This window comes from Mercenaria mercenaria, chromosome 2 (genome assembly GCF_021730395.1).
Source record: "Mercenaria mercenaria strain notata chromosome 2, MADL_Memer_1, whole genome shotgun sequence".
Taxonomy (NCBI): Eukaryota; Metazoa; Mollusca; class Bivalvia; order Venerida; family Veneridae; genus Mercenaria; species Mercenaria mercenaria.
In genome coordinates, this window is record NC_069362.1 from 57,015,592 (window position 1) to 57,030,290 (window position 14,699).

The 14,699-nt window shown below is 36.3% G+C and overlaps 1 protein-coding gene across 1 annotated transcript in view; it reads right to left on the reverse strand.

Moving 5' to 3' along the window:
• LOC123564003 (uncharacterized) overlaps positions 1-14,699 on the reverse strand; it is a 79,527-nt gene that overhangs the window by 31,978 nt on the left and 32,850 nt on the right. Inside the window, exons 9-14 of the mRNA XM_045357245.2 lie at positions 8,328-8,380; positions 5,408-5,468; positions 4,827-4,898; positions 2,742-2,798; positions 2,169-2,365; positions 1,560-1,605 (exon numbers count right to left, since the gene is read on the reverse strand). Of these exons, the coding sequence (XP_045213180.1) occupies positions 1,560-1,605; positions 2,169-2,365; positions 2,742-2,798; positions 4,827-4,898; positions 5,408-5,468; positions 8,328-8,380 (486 nt within the window). The remainder of the gene's footprint in view (positions 1-1,559; positions 1,606-2,168; positions 2,366-2,741; positions 2,799-4,826; positions 4,899-5,407; positions 5,469-8,327; positions 8,381-14,699) is intronic.

Below are 14,699 nucleotides of genomic sequence, written 5' to 3' on the forward strand. Positions count from 1 at the left end.
GACCTTTGACGGAGTGACCCCAAAATCAATAGGGGTCATCTACTCTTCATGAACAATCATCCTATGAAGTTTCAACATTCTGGGTCAAGTGGTTCTCCAGTTATTGATCGGAAATGGTTTTCAATGTTCAGGCCCCTGTGACCTTGACCTTTGACGGAGTGACCCCAAAATCAATAGGGGTCATCTACTCTTCATGACCAATCATCCTATGAAATTTCAACATTCTGGGTCAAGTGGTTCTCTAGTTATTGATCGGAAATGGTTTTCAATGTTCAGGCCCCTGTGACCTTGACCTTTGACAGAGTGACCCCAAAAACAATAGGGGTCGTCTACTCCAGCAGCCCTACAACCCTATGAAGTTTGAAGGTTCTAGGTCAAATGGTTCTCCAGTTATTGCTCGGAAATGAAGTGTGACGTACGGACGGACGGAAGGATGGACGGACAGACGGACAGGGCAAAAACAATATGTCTCCTGGGGGAGACATAATAATAGAATGCAACCAAAAGAATAATAGCAAACTCCATTTGATTAAGTCTGTTCATGGGAAGTAATGAAATGTGCAACACCTCTTATGCCCCTAGCACCGGCTTAAGCGGATCTCTATTATACATCTATTGCATGGACTCGACGCTCTCAAAGGACCAGAAAATATAACAAGACTTATCTTAAGGAATTATCTTATAATAAATTTAAATTTTATTATGGCAATGATAGCAATTTGTATGCAAAACTTCTACCAAATTTCAAATGTCAAACAAGAGCAATGAAAATCAAACAACAGTTGTCTGACTTGGGTTTGTAAGTATATTCACTATGAAAGATGTCTGTGTTAAGTTTCGATCAAATAAATGGGTAGCTCTTACTCTGATAGAGCTTGACTAAGTTCAAATCCAATACAAGCAATGGTTGCTGAGATATGAATTTGTGTGTGTGTGTGTGTGTGTGGGTGTGGGTGTGGGTGTGGGTGTGTGTGTGTGTGTGTGTGTTCGGGTTTAACGTCTTTTCAACAATTTTTCAGTCATATAAACGTCGGTGTCTACTTGTAGCAGTGAGCACAATGCCCAACTTTGTAGTGCTGCCTCACTGGAATATCATGCCGTAGACACATGGCATGATACCCCACCCAGTCACATTATACTGACACCAGGCTGGCCAGTCCTAGCACTATCCTTCTTAATGCTGAGCGCCAAGTGAGGAAGCTACTAGTACCATTTTTTACGTCTTTGGTTTGACGCGGCTGGGGATTGAACCCAGAACCTCCCGCACTCGAAGCGGACACTCTACCACTAGGCTACTGAGATATGAATTTACACCTAAAACTAATCGAAATGTGACAACTACTCTAACACTGACACCCAGGCAAGTAGAATAACATATCTTGGAATAGTTGAGCTAAAAATTCCTAGTACTATCCCTGGAGATATTTAGAATTGTTACGTGTCTGGATCTTGTAAAGCCAAAATTAAGGAAACTCGCACATTTTGTGCATCAAACAAAGATTTATAATATGAAATATAATTGGAATGGATAATGTGAGTTTGATGTTACAAAGACTTACCTTGCCTAGGTAGGACTTCCCAAGATATATGGTTTTATAGCTTGCCCTGAAAACATAATGCAAGTTCAGTGAAGAAAGTTAAATGTATATTCAGGAAATCTTTATTTAACAGTGCACTTAACATTGTAAAGCTTGAATATTTTATTAGTTTTCTACAAACTTAATGTTATTCTATACAGTATTGCAACTATGTAAAAGGGATCAGTTAGCCTATAAGGTTGTCCTTCTCTAAAGTACTATAGTATAAAACTAGAGCTGCTTTTGAAAAAAGCACATGTCTCCCACAACTGCCTAATCTTCTGAATAGTTATGTATCTGAGTAAACCATGCACCAATTACTTAGAGAGCGTACTGGCATCTGTGTAGAGAGTGATTTTCGGTAATGCAAGGGCCATAATTCTGAAGTGCCTTTGCCGATTTGACTAGTTATCGATCTTGGCCAAGGACTTATTGGCAAACATATTTTGTTCAGGTTTGGTCAAGATCGGATGAAAACTGTTCGACTTAGAGCGCGGACAAGATTTGTGACAGACGAACGGACATACAGACAGGAGTAAATCAGTATGTCTCCCACTGCAGTGGTGTGAGAGACAAAATAATCTAGCCTACCTCCCTTCTGAATCATGTACTGGAACCTCATCTACTATCTCCTCTGGTAGAATTGCCTCAGGTGGAAGACGGTCTTCAAAGTCTGCTAAAGGTGAGCTGGTGTCTGGTGTAGATGGCGATTTTTCACCATCATTGATTCCTACAATCCCTCTCAACTGGCCTATAGGACCATATAAACTTCCATCTTTATTCTGTGCCTGTGACAGAAAGGGAAATTTTCCAGTACACACTGTGAATATCACATTAAGGTAACTTGAATTGTACAAATTTCAATAGTTAAATACCTATAAATATTTACATTCACTCCACATTTTGTATAGAAAGAGAATCATTTTCATTTTCATATAAACAACACTGGTGCACTAATTTAAGGGTGACCCTTTCAGTAAAACTGCATGTGTGATCTCATGGCGTTCACAAGAACTCATAAACAATACAGAGTTTTGATGGTAAGAAGAGACAGTGAAATCTAAATTATGTTTGCTATTACATCTTCATTAGTAACCTTGCCGACATGGCTGGCTTAATTTAAAAGTTGTGTACAAACAACAACAAATGTTATCACATATCTACCTTTATCACACTGAGTTGCACTGGCTGACCTTCATGCTGATGAAAGATGTAATACACCTAAAACATAAACAAAGTTCTGTTTAAAACTTCAACTTGAATACTTGCAAATAAAGATGCATTGTCAATGAAACAGTGTTTTCATTTGCTAATATAAAAACATGATGTTTCACAAATTGCATTAACTCTTTGACAGTGTACAATCTTGAACATAAAAGAAAATATGGCAAGTGGGTAGCAAGAAATGTTCAGTGTTTTGAATATTGTCTCTTGCGGCCATTCTACATGTTGTATTACTATTCAATATATTTTTCTGCTTAACGAAATTTTCTTTGAGGTTCTTGCAATCTTAAAAGAGACTACTAATAAAATTTCTGTGTCAAAAGTTATTCAGACATGATTTTTTAAAAGGATATTTAGATACATTTTATTTACTTTCAGTTCAAACATACACACCATTCTGTTAAATTTTGTAGAACAAGTTAGGATTAGGATATTACAACAATACAATCTGTAGCCACAGTCTTGACAGGAATGCTTTATGCATCACGTTTATTTCATTGCTTTGAGTATCCCAGGTTTACAAGTGTCCCAGTTTTTACAAGTGTCCCAGGTTTACAAGTATCCCGGGTTTATAAGTGTCCCAGGTTTACAAGTATCCCAGTTTTTACAAGTGTCCCAGGTTTACAAGTATCCAAGTTTTACAAGTATCCCAGGTTTACAAGTATCCCAGTTTTTACAAGTGTCCTAGGTTTACAAGTATTCAAGTTTTTACAAGTGTCCCAGGTTAACAAGTACCCAGGTTTTTACAAGTGTCCCAGGTTAACAAGTACCCAAGTTTTTACAAGTGTCCCAGGTTTACAAGTATTCAAGTTTTTACAAGTGTCCCAGGTTAACAAGTACCCAAGTTTTTACAAGTGTCCCAGGTTAACAAGTACCCAAGTTTTTACAAGTGTCCCAGGTTTACAAGTATTCAGGTTTTTACAAGTGTCCCAGGTTTACAAGTATCCAATTTTTTACAAGTGTCCCAGGTTTAGAAGTATCCAGGTTTTTACAAGTGGCCCAGGTTTACAACTATCTCAGCTTTACAAGTATCCCAGTTTTTACAAGTGTCCCAGGTTTACAAGTATCCTAGGTTTACAAGATCATATCCGTACATGTGCAGTAGACATGCAGGCAAACATTTCATACAAGGTTGATAATCCAAGATTTAAATAGAGATATAGTATTCAAAAGCCTACAAAGATTCTTGCCAAGCAGGGAAGGTCATTCCTGATTCAAAACTTAGGGTAAAAGCACAATTGAATTATTTTTAATAATCTATATTTTGGTACTACCACATGTAATTAATTACAGTTATGTGACAATTTTCTACCATTTACACTAAAATAACACTTCTTTTAAATTTCACAGTGTTAGCAATACCATAAAATATGTTACTTTTTCATTCTTTCTAACCTGACAAATAATTCCACTTCCACACAAAAGCAAGGCCACATACGTAAAACATATAAAAGTTAGTCAAGGAAGGAAAACTAGGGAAATTTCATCATTCAAAGCTGTTTTATGTTAAGGAGGCAAAATAGTATGGTGATAACAAGAAAATACAAAATTATTTACCTTTTGGTCCCTCCTGAGTTTGAAAAAGTAAAGGTTAGCTTTATTTAACGTTGCATATAAAATCAACAGACAACATGAGCTACGAAGCTCTTGTGCAACAAACTATGTATCCAGTAATAGATACTTACCTGGGCTTATACTACCTCTTGGTACAACCCGAGTGTCAAGCAAGGGAGCTACCAGTACCATTTGTCACCCTTTTTAAGTATGAAAAGCTGAAGGTGTCTGACTTCATATTCTGTGTTGTCAAAAACATATGCATGCCTGGCGAGATTGTATAAAAATGTGCCCGCCGTCCTAAGGATATAAGTATCTTAGTCTTGCCACAAGGTTTGTTGAATGCGAGTATGAACTAAATTGGGGCATTCATGTATTTATGTGAGGTGTAGGACAAAAAATGTTGTTAATTGAGGTTTTTAGTCTGAAGGGGGCATAAAAAATACATTATTTTCTATATAGTAGTTTTACCCCACTTTTTCCAACTCCTCTTAGGCTTGCTCCACACATCTCATCTAACACATCTCCCACACAAACTTTGCCCTGCAATGTAAACATTATTTTGTTAAATAATATACATATATACATACTAGCAATTTTACCTTGTTAAAACTTTCCTCTTTTATAACCACACAAACTTGAAATTCTATATTTAATGTGACTTTTTTTAACTCTGTAAACATTTACACAGGTATGATTTCTTCATATAACTAGACAGAATGCTTCTCTTCACACATGCTTGCAAACCCAGAATATGTAATATCTAGTTCTTTTTTTTCAGGTAACTGTCTTTTTTCAAATATGGAAGGTAAATGTCTTGTCTTAAATATCTGAAAAAATGTATCACTCTAAACAGCTAAAATCACAAACCTCACTAAACTATGTGATATGTAAATCATTACTTGTCACTATTTCAAATTACTGAAGGTCTTTTTGCTCAACAGTATAGAAAATAGATACAATATATTCAGTACTTATCAGCACAAAGCAACTGCTTGGCATACTCCATATTTGTTTTCAATTAAAATCAGAAAGACAGAAAACAGGCTTACATCTTCTCCAGCAACACTGTTTGGATCTACTTGTGTTACTAGAGGATATCCTTTCACAGTTCTGAAAGGTCAAAATCTCAGTCTGTAGAAGAAATCAAAAAAGTACAAAAAGGTGGACTGCACTTTCCCTCTTAAAAATATAATAAAACAATTTATTATAAAACAATAGCGTCAGAATGTCACAATATACGCCTGTCATAGCAAATTTCTTTATACTAGCACCTGTATTTGCAAATGAAATTTTAATTCTGTGGTTGTGTAGTAATTATTGTAATTCTTTTGTTTTTTTCTAAATCCACAAAAAAACTCCTTACCAGGTAGAGATACCTTGAAATACACCTAAAATTTGAAAGTAACATCTATGTTGTACTGCAGAAAAGTGGTCTTGGTTTTTCCCTACGGTCAATTATAAAAAAAAGTTACAATATAAGTTATTTTTGGTAACAACTAAGGGAGTTAATCTTAAATAAAAAAACAAAAAAACATCCCCCAAAAAATTTCTAAGTCCACATAAAAATCCTTACTAGGTAGAGACAGGCCAAAATACACCTCAAAACTGGATGTTACATGCATGTTGTACTACAGAATAGTAGTCTCGATTTTTCCCTACGACTAGTAATGAAAAAATTACAATATAAGCTATTTATAGTAACAACAAAGGGAAGTAATTCTAAAGAAGGGATCTGCGCATGACGCTCCGTCTCATGATGGTGTACAATTGTGCCAAGTTACATCAAATTCCCTCCATGCATGAAGAAGAAATGCTCCAGACAGTCATTCTTGTATCTGACCTTTAGCCTCTTAAGTGTGACCTTGACCTTCAACCTAGGGACCTGGTTCTTGTGCACGACACTCTGTCTCATGGTGGTGAACATTTGTGCCCAGTTATATCAAAATCCCTCCATGCATGAAGAAGAAATGCTCCAGACAAAGTTTTCATTCTTGTATCCTTTGACCTCTGTGACCTTGACCTTAGATCTAGGTACCTGGTTCTTGCGCATGACACTCTGTCTCATGATGGTGAACAATTGTGCCAAGTTATATCAAAATCCCTCCATGCATGAAGAAGATATGCTCCGGACAAAGTCATTCTTGAATTTGACCTTTGACCTCTGTGAACTTGACCTTAGACCTAGGGACCTGGTTCTTCCGCTTGACACTCCGTCTCATAATGGTGAACAATTGTGCCAAGTTTCATCAAAATCCCTCCATGCATGAAGAAGATATGCTCTGGACAAAGTCTGTGGAGGCTCCCGCCCGCTAAGGGCGTTCCCATTATACATTCCATTTTTCAAACGGGCGTATAAAAAAGTTGTAACGAAAACAATGTTGCTATGTAGGGATAACGCATGTTTTTTCGTGTTATAACGTCTGCAGAATCCCGAGGGATACCAATGTATCCCGAGGGATTCTGAAGATGTTATAACACGAAAATAGCATGTGCTAACGCTATTCTAGCATAAAACGCGAAAAAAAACCCGAATAAATGAATACATTATCCCTCAACGTCATTAAATTTCCATGAAATGCGCGGGAATATCCGTTGTTTTTTCACGTTGACGTCATTTCTTTTTGAATTATCCCTTTTGGGGCCGTAATACGTTTACGTTCTGCCACGGAACGCGCATATACAAAAAGGTGTTATAACAGCATGTGAGCGCGAGAATCTCACTGTTAACACACGTTTTCTCTCCAGTTAAAACACCCCCAAAAAGTGACAAGAACAGCAGTTTTATGCTAGAATAAAGTATTTTTCTTCTTTTTTAACTATGGCAACCCATTTGTGCCATTAGTATAAATAATCTGAGGATACCAGAGAAGTTACTCTACTTATTCTTTTTCTTTTCTGAATTTCAGCTATCACTTTTTTGTAAAGGAGATATCTACAAGATGCTATAGTTCTATTAAAACAAATGAATGAAGTATTGTCATCATGCAATACAAAGCTTCCTTCTGAAAGGTGGTTAATCATCTCAGCAGCAATATAACCTAATGATTTGATATCTGTCAATGATGTATATACAATATTGTATTACATGTATAACAATTTGCAAACCTGAAAATACAGTTAATTGCTTTTAATATCTATTTAAAAAAAAAGGGCTGGGACGATTTCAAAATTTTGAAGCTGGTTAATCATCTGCATGAAATCGAATCAAACCTGCATATAGGGAAAATAAAAACCGGTTATTTGGCCTCTAAGTCAGTGTGACCTTGAACTTTAAGCCAGGGGTCTTGGTGTTGTACACGACATTTTGTCTCACTATGGGAAACATCTGTGGCAATTAACATAATAATCACTTAAAGGATGGAAGAGTTATTGAGACGCTGTTTATACCATGTTAACACATGACCACTAAATGTGATCCTGACCTTTGAGCTAGAGATCTGGGTATTGTGCAAGATAAATCGTCTCATAGTCGTGAATACTTAGGCCTAGTAATATCAAAATCCCTTGATGGAGGGTTAGTTAAGTAGCAGACAGGAAAAATACCTGTTGACCTTTAACTGCCAAGTGTCACTTTGACATTTAAGTTGGGGATCTGGGTATTGCAAAAACAAGTTGTCCCATTAAGAAAACATTCTGTACCAAGTAATTTTTTAATACCTTAATGGACTGGACATGAAACAGTAAAAAAACACCTGCTTACCTTTGACCTCCAAGTGTGACCTCGACCTTTAGAGTAAGGCATTTGGATTTGCACATAATATATCATCTCATTTGGGGAAACATTTGATGGATGAACCAAACACAAGTGTGGACAGACCGGATGACAGACAGAAAAGAGCAATCTTATGCTCTCTGAAACTGGTTTTCAAACAGTAAAATACTAAACACGTTCACATGTAAGCTGCAATAAAAGAATTCTGGTTGATTCTAACCTGTAATGCTTAAATAGTCTATTTCAGAGCAACATACCTAATATCAAGTCCAAGGTCATCAGACGGCACAAACTCATACTGTTTATTAACCTGAAAATGTTAAAATCATATTTACCATAGAAGTAAGTGCATAAAATAATGAACTTCAAATCATTCAGTCTGAATTCATGAATGAAGTCCATATTCTCTATTAAATGAAGGGCCACATGGCCAAAATGTCAAGTTCTTTTTACTTTGAATCACTTGCCCCTTGACGCTGTGTTTGAAACCTCCCTTGGAGTGTAGAATTCTTTCATGTGAAGAAGCCATCCAACTAGCTTACAGAAGTTCACAGTTCTACCAAGGTGGTCCCTGGTGCCTATAATAAAGTCCAGATGGGAACCTCGAGTCTTCCACTATCATAACAAGAGGGCCATGAAGGCCCTGTATCGCTCACCTGACCTATTGACCTAAAGATCATCAAGATTAACATTCTGACCAAGTTTCATTAAGATATGGTCATAAATGTGGCGTCTAGTGTTAACTAGCTTTTCCTTTGATTTGACCTGGTGACCTAGTTTTTGACCCCACATGACCCAGATTCGAACTTGACCTAAAGATTATAATGGTTAACATTCTGACCAAGTTTCATGAAGATACAGTCAAAAATATGGCCTCTAAAATGTTAACAAGCTTTTCCTTTGATTTGATCTGGTGACCTAGTTTTTGACCCCACCTGACCCAGATTTAAACTTGACCTAAAGATCATCAACATTACCATTCTGACCAAGTTTCATTAAGATATGGTCATAAATGTGGCTTACACAGTGTTAACTAGCTTTTCCTATGATTTGACCCGGTGACCTAGTTTTTGACCCCACCTGACCCAGATTTAAAGCTGGCCTAAAGATCATTAAGATTAACATTCTGACCAAGTTTCATTAAGATATGGTCATTAATGTGGCCTCAAAAGTGCTAACTAACTTTTCCTTTGATTTGACCCGGTGACCTAGTTTTTGATCCCACATGACCCTGATTCAAACTTGACCTAAAGATCATCAAGATTAACAATCTGACTAAGTTTCATGAAAATAAAGTCATAAATGTGGCTCTAGTGTTAACAAGCTTTTCCTTTGATTTGACTAAGTGACCTAGTTTTTGACCCCACCTGACCCAGATTTGATCTTGACCTAAAGATCATTAAGATTAACATTCTGACCAAGTTTTATTAAGATATGGTCATAATTGTGTCCTCTAGAGTGTTAACAAGCTTTTCCTTTGATTTGACCTGGTGACCTAGTTTTTGATCCCACATGATCCAGGTTCAAACTTGACCTAAAGATTATCAAGATTAACATTCTGACCAAGTTTCATGAAGATACAGTTATAAATGTGGCCTCTACAGTGTTAACAAGCTTTTCCTTTGATCTGACCCGCTGACCTAGTTTTTGACCCCAGATGACCCAATATCAAACTCGTCCAAGATTTTATTGAGGGTAACATTCTGACCAAGTTTCATTAAGATTGGGCCAAAATTGTGACCTCTAGAGTGTTAACAAGCTTTTCCTTTGGTTTGACCTGGTGACCTAGTTTTTTAACCCAAATGACCCAAGATCAAACTCGTCCAAGACTTTATTGAGAGTAACATTCTGACCAAGTTTCATTAAGATTGGGCCAAAATTGTGACATCCAGAGTGTTAACAAGCTTTTCCTTTGATTTGACCTGGTGACCTAGTTTTTGACCCCAGATGATCCAATATCGAACTCGTCCAAGATTTTATTCAGGGTAACATTCTGACCAAGTTTCATTAAGATTGGGCCAAAATTGTGACCTCTAGAGTGTTAACAAGCTTTTCCTTTGATTTGACCTGGTGACCTAGTTTTTGACCCAAGATGACCCAATATCGAATTCATCCAAGATTTTATTGAGGGTAACATTCTGACCAAGTTTCATTAAGATTGGGCCAAAATTGTGACCTCCAGAGTGTTAACATGCTTTTCCTTTGATCTGACCTGGTGACCTAGTTTTTGACCCCTGATGACAAAATATCGAATTCGTCCAAGATTTTATTAAGGGTAACTTTCTGACCAAGTTTCATTAAGATTGGGCCAAAATTGTGACCTCTAGAGTGTTAACAGTCAAATTGTTGACGGCGACGGACGACACTGGACACAGGGCGATCACAAAAGCCAGTGTCCGACAAATCCATTGCCCGGAGCCCGCAGGCTACCAGAAATTTTCGTCAGGCTACCAAAAAAATCCCGAAGTAAGCACGCCGGGCAACCATAAATTTAAAGCTTTAGTAGCCCGGTCATTGTATATTTTACAAAATCAACATCTGGTTGTTTCCTCTATTATAGCTTGCAATAAACAACAAATGACCATAAATCCCAACTTATATCCAATTTTGATTGTAAATCCAAAAAAATACTGGAAAAACCAACTCGTTTCTATTTTTAGCGACATGACCGTCTGCACCTTGGCAAAAATTAAATACATGATTCTGCCAGAAAATTGTATGTTTTGTACGTAAAAACATCTCAAAACACATAAATACATTACCATTTATTAAATAAAGCAACGGAAGCGTGATGACAGTTTTAACACCATTAAAATCAAATGTCACATATTTTCGCGACCCGATTTTTCCCCTCCAATGCACACAGTCACTCTTCTGTTTGGAAAATGAAGTTGTTATTGGCGTGGAAACTTACTGAGTGTAAACAAAAGTTTGAACAGGACAAAGTAGTAGTTATTTTTTGCAAGGTCTGTCTAGAACCAGCAACTTGGAAAAAAAATTCTCTAAGTTTCACCTCGGGATACTTAAGATTTTTTAATGCATCTGAATGCTTACCATAAAACTTGAAAATAAAGTTTTAAACTAATATGATTAATTTTGACAATTCACCATGTGAAAAAATTCCAAATTTGACCAGGGGGCCCTTTTCCAAAAAAACCTAGACTAATATGACAGGAATGTGTCTGCGGAACTGGAAACAAACACAAAGGCTAATTCTGATGTTTTTAAATTTTTAACCAAACATTGTTTCAGACCCCTTTGATTCTCACATCTCAGTAAGTTGGTTTCGGATAGAGCAATTTTATACATTCGGGGTTTAAATTTTTCGGCAACTACAAAAAAATGCTGGCTACCAGAAAAAAATTCTGGTAGCCCAATGGGCTACCAGTAAGATTATAAATTTGTCGGACACCTCACCTTGAGCACTTCGTGCTCAGGTGAGCTAAAAAGCTGGAAACATCACCATATGATCTGCAACTGGTGTGACTTATAACCCAACAAAACAAATTCATTTAAATGATTGCTTCAGTTCACTTTTGTAGTGAAACAATCAAGCTCTTTCTCCCCTCAATATTAGAAACAGGAGATTATAAGGATCTTATATGCCTGCCTGTGTAAGACGGATTTCTCCCTACCTGAGGGACAGTGTGGAATGAAAAAATGAGCATTCGCAAGTAACCTTGACACTAAATTAAAGGTTTTTGGCAATGTTTTACTCATCTGTGTAAATAGTTCATGATTCTGCACAACAAGAAAAATTTCTGCTTGTTACTTTTACCAAAAACCACCCTAAAAATTATATTCAAAACAAGCAAATTCAGTGAATTTATATCCTCTGCTGAATAAGTTGTTTTGTGAATCCTATATTTTGAAAGACATTTAATTTCCAGGATTACACAATTTTTGTACAAAAGGACCACGCAATGGTTTGTTAGTTCCTATTTCTTATAACATCAAGGGGAAAAGCTATGCCCTATAGTGATCCATATTTGTATTAAATTTCATGAAAATCATTCAATGGGTTATTTTGATCTGTGGGAATTGGTGAATCTTAAAACAAAATTATTACAGGCCAATAACTCTGCAGATACTAAAGAGATTCTGATAATTAAAATACTTTCTGAATTATAAGCATTTTCAATTCTTTTTAACAAATCAAGGGGAAAAACACTTTTACCAAGTCAAGGGGAATAATACTCTACTTGAGCAAAGGTCATGTGCTACTTAATAATTATGTGAGGTTTGGTGATTTTAGCTGAAATACTTTTAGAAGTATAAGCATTTTCATTTTTTTAACTAAATCAAGGGGATAAACTGTGCTTTTACTGTATCAAGGGAAATAATACACTACATGAGCAAACATGCACTGTAACAAGGGGGATAATACACTATTTGAGCAAACATGTACTGTAACAAGGGGGATAATACACTATTTGAGCAAACATGCACTGTAACAAGGGGGATAATACACTATTTGAGCAAACATGTACTGTAACAAGGGGGATAATACACTATTTGAGCAAACATGTACTGTAACAAGGGGGATAATACACTATTTGAGCAAACATGTACTGTAACAAGGGGGATAATACACTATTTGAGCAAAGGTCATATGCTAGTTAATAATAATGTGAGGTGTGGGTTTGGTCATTTTAGGTGAAATACATATATATTTTTTTTAACAAATCAAGGGGAAAAAACTCTGCTTTTACTGGGTCAAGGGGAATAATACTACATGTGAGCAAAGGTCATGTGTTAATTAACTTTTACCCTGCTAAATTTCTAACGTGGACTGATTCTATCATTCATTTTGGTCAGTACCATTTTTTATATGAAGGGGTGTTTACTTAAAATTTACTGACTGAATAGCGAACAGTGCAGACCAAGACGAGCCTGCATGTCTGTGCAGGCTGATCTTGGTCTGCACTGGTCGCGAAGGCAGAATCACTTGCCGCCAGCAGGCTAAAGGTCAATAATTGTGTGAGGTTTGGTGATAATCTAGCTTAAATACTTTTCGAATTCGGATGGATGGAAGAATAGCCAGACAGACAAGGCCAATTTGTCTCCAAAACAATATTCCTGGCCTTCGGAAGGGGGGATAAAAAGACATGATCTATTATAAGGCACATAAAGAAGTATCTAATACTTGTCTTTTTGCAGGGGAAGATAAAATTTAGCACCTGATGTATTTTCATTAAAAAAAAAGCGATAAAAATTATTACTGGCAATATTTTACAATTTGTTGGCAGTTTTATGTATATTTTGAACCCTTAAATTCTATTTATTTACTCATAAGGTCAGCACTGCTACTGACATACTAACACTTGGTCAGGTTGTGTTAGATGGGAAAACAACCGTAAATCGTTAGTTAGATTTCATGTATCACTTAAAGCATGCATGGGCTTGTTTCTTACCACTCTTTAATGTTGGATAAATACATAATTATATATTCTAGAAACTTGTAGGTGCCCTCATAAGGCAGCCAAATCCTTCAGTTATTTTGACAGTGAGTTTTGTAAACAAAAATTCTAGGTCATTGTAAATATATTGTTTACAGATTTAGACAAGATTTTCACCAGTTGTAGAGTCTGAATAGACATTATGAGAAAGTATTTAATTAACTTGACATTAAGAGAAAGTATTCAATCAGCGAGGTTATCTATGCAGTGATGTTATCTTGCCAACCATTTTTAGCATAGTTCCTTTGTCTTCTAAAATTGTTGAACAAGAACAAGATGGTCATGATGACCCTGAATCACTCACCTGAGTAATATAAGCCACATGTTTCAAATGGCAAACTGATGCTAAAATATTATAAGAGGGTCATGATGACCCTGGATCGCTCACCTGAGTAATATGAGCTACATGTTTCATATGTCAAACTGAAGATAAAATATTAAGAAAGTCAGTAGGTCACATTCATGGTCAATGAAATTCAGTTTTACGATTTGTGTGCAAAAATGTGTATGTCATCAAAATTTCAAGACTGTATCTTAAAAAACAAGAAAGTATGTCAGAAGGTCAAGGTCACAGTCAAGTGACATCATATTACTTGGGGTCATCAGGTAATTATAATTAAACAGTCTTGGAAATGGGAAATCAGATGATTTTTAGGTATTTTTCCCTATATAACTCACATAACAAGGGGGCCCAAAGATGGCCCTAGGTCGCTCACCAAAGAACACTCCATAACAGTTTTAAAACATGTTTGCCCTAGTGATTTCATGGAAACAAATATTGCCCAAATTTTTCTTAAGATTGGACCAAAAATTTGGTCTTTGCGATAAAACAAGCATTTTCTTAGATATGCCCTAGTTTTTGACCCTAGATGACCCATGTTCAAAACTGGGACCTAGATTTTATCAAGGAAATCATTCTGACCAAAATTCATGAAGATCAACTGAAAAATACAGCCTCTATCGCATACACAGATTTTTTTTAATTTGACCTAGTGACCTAGTTTTTGACCTCAGATAACCCATATTCAAAACCGACCTAGTTTTCATCAAGGCAATCACTCTGATCAAATTTCATGAAGATCAATTGAAAAAAACATCCTCTATTGCATACACAATGTTTTTCTTCGATTTGACCTAGGGGACCTAGTTTTGACCCCAGATGACCCCTTT